The sequence below is a fragment of the Egretta garzetta genome, unplaced genomic scaffold, assembly GCF_000687185.1.
Source record: "Egretta garzetta isolate BGI_Z169 unplaced genomic scaffold, ASM68718v1 scaffold396, whole genome shotgun sequence".
Taxonomy (NCBI): Eukaryota; Metazoa; Chordata; class Aves; order Pelecaniformes; family Ardeidae; genus Egretta; species Egretta garzetta.
In genome coordinates this window covers 103455-103849 of record NW_009259861.1, presented here as the reverse complement: position 1 = coordinate 103849, position 395 = coordinate 103455, and the positions used below count along the sequence as shown (strand labels likewise).

General features: G+C 66.1%; 1 protein-coding gene across 1 annotated transcript in view; it reads left to right on the top strand.

Annotated features, from left to right (window-relative positions):
- Nucleotides 1-9: 9 nt before the first annotated feature.
- Nucleotides 10-395, top strand: part of POLR2E (RNA polymerase II, I and III subunit E) — a gene marked incomplete at its 5' end in the record, with an annotated part of 6015 nt that continues 5629 nt past the window's right edge. The window contains one exon of the mRNA XM_035895605.1: nucleotides 10-240. Within this exon, the coding sequence (XP_035751498.1) occupies nucleotides 10-240 (231 nt within the window). The remainder of the gene's footprint in view (nucleotides 241-395) is intronic.

The following is a 395-nucleotide window of genomic DNA, read 5'->3' as shown; positions in this document are numbered from 1 at the left end:
CTGACCTGAGGGCGCTCTCGGCAGCTCCGCCACGACCGGGGCTACCTGGTGACCCAGGACGAGCTGGACCAGACGCTGGAGGAGTTCAAGGCGCAGTTCGGGGACAAACCCAGCGAGGGCCGGCCCCGGCGCACGGACCTGACGGTGCTGGTGGCTCACAACGACGATCCCACCGACCAGATGTTCGTCTTCTTCCCGGGTGAGCGGGGCTGGGCTCCAGAGGGACCTGGCCAGGCTGGAGAGGTGGGCCTGTGTGAACCTCAGGAGGTTCAACAAGGCCAAGTGCAAGGTCCTGCCCCTGGGTCGGGGTAACCCCCGGGATCCATACAGGCTGGGGGATGAAGGGATGGAGAGCAGCCCTGCCCAGAGGGACTGGGGGGTTCTGATGGATGAAA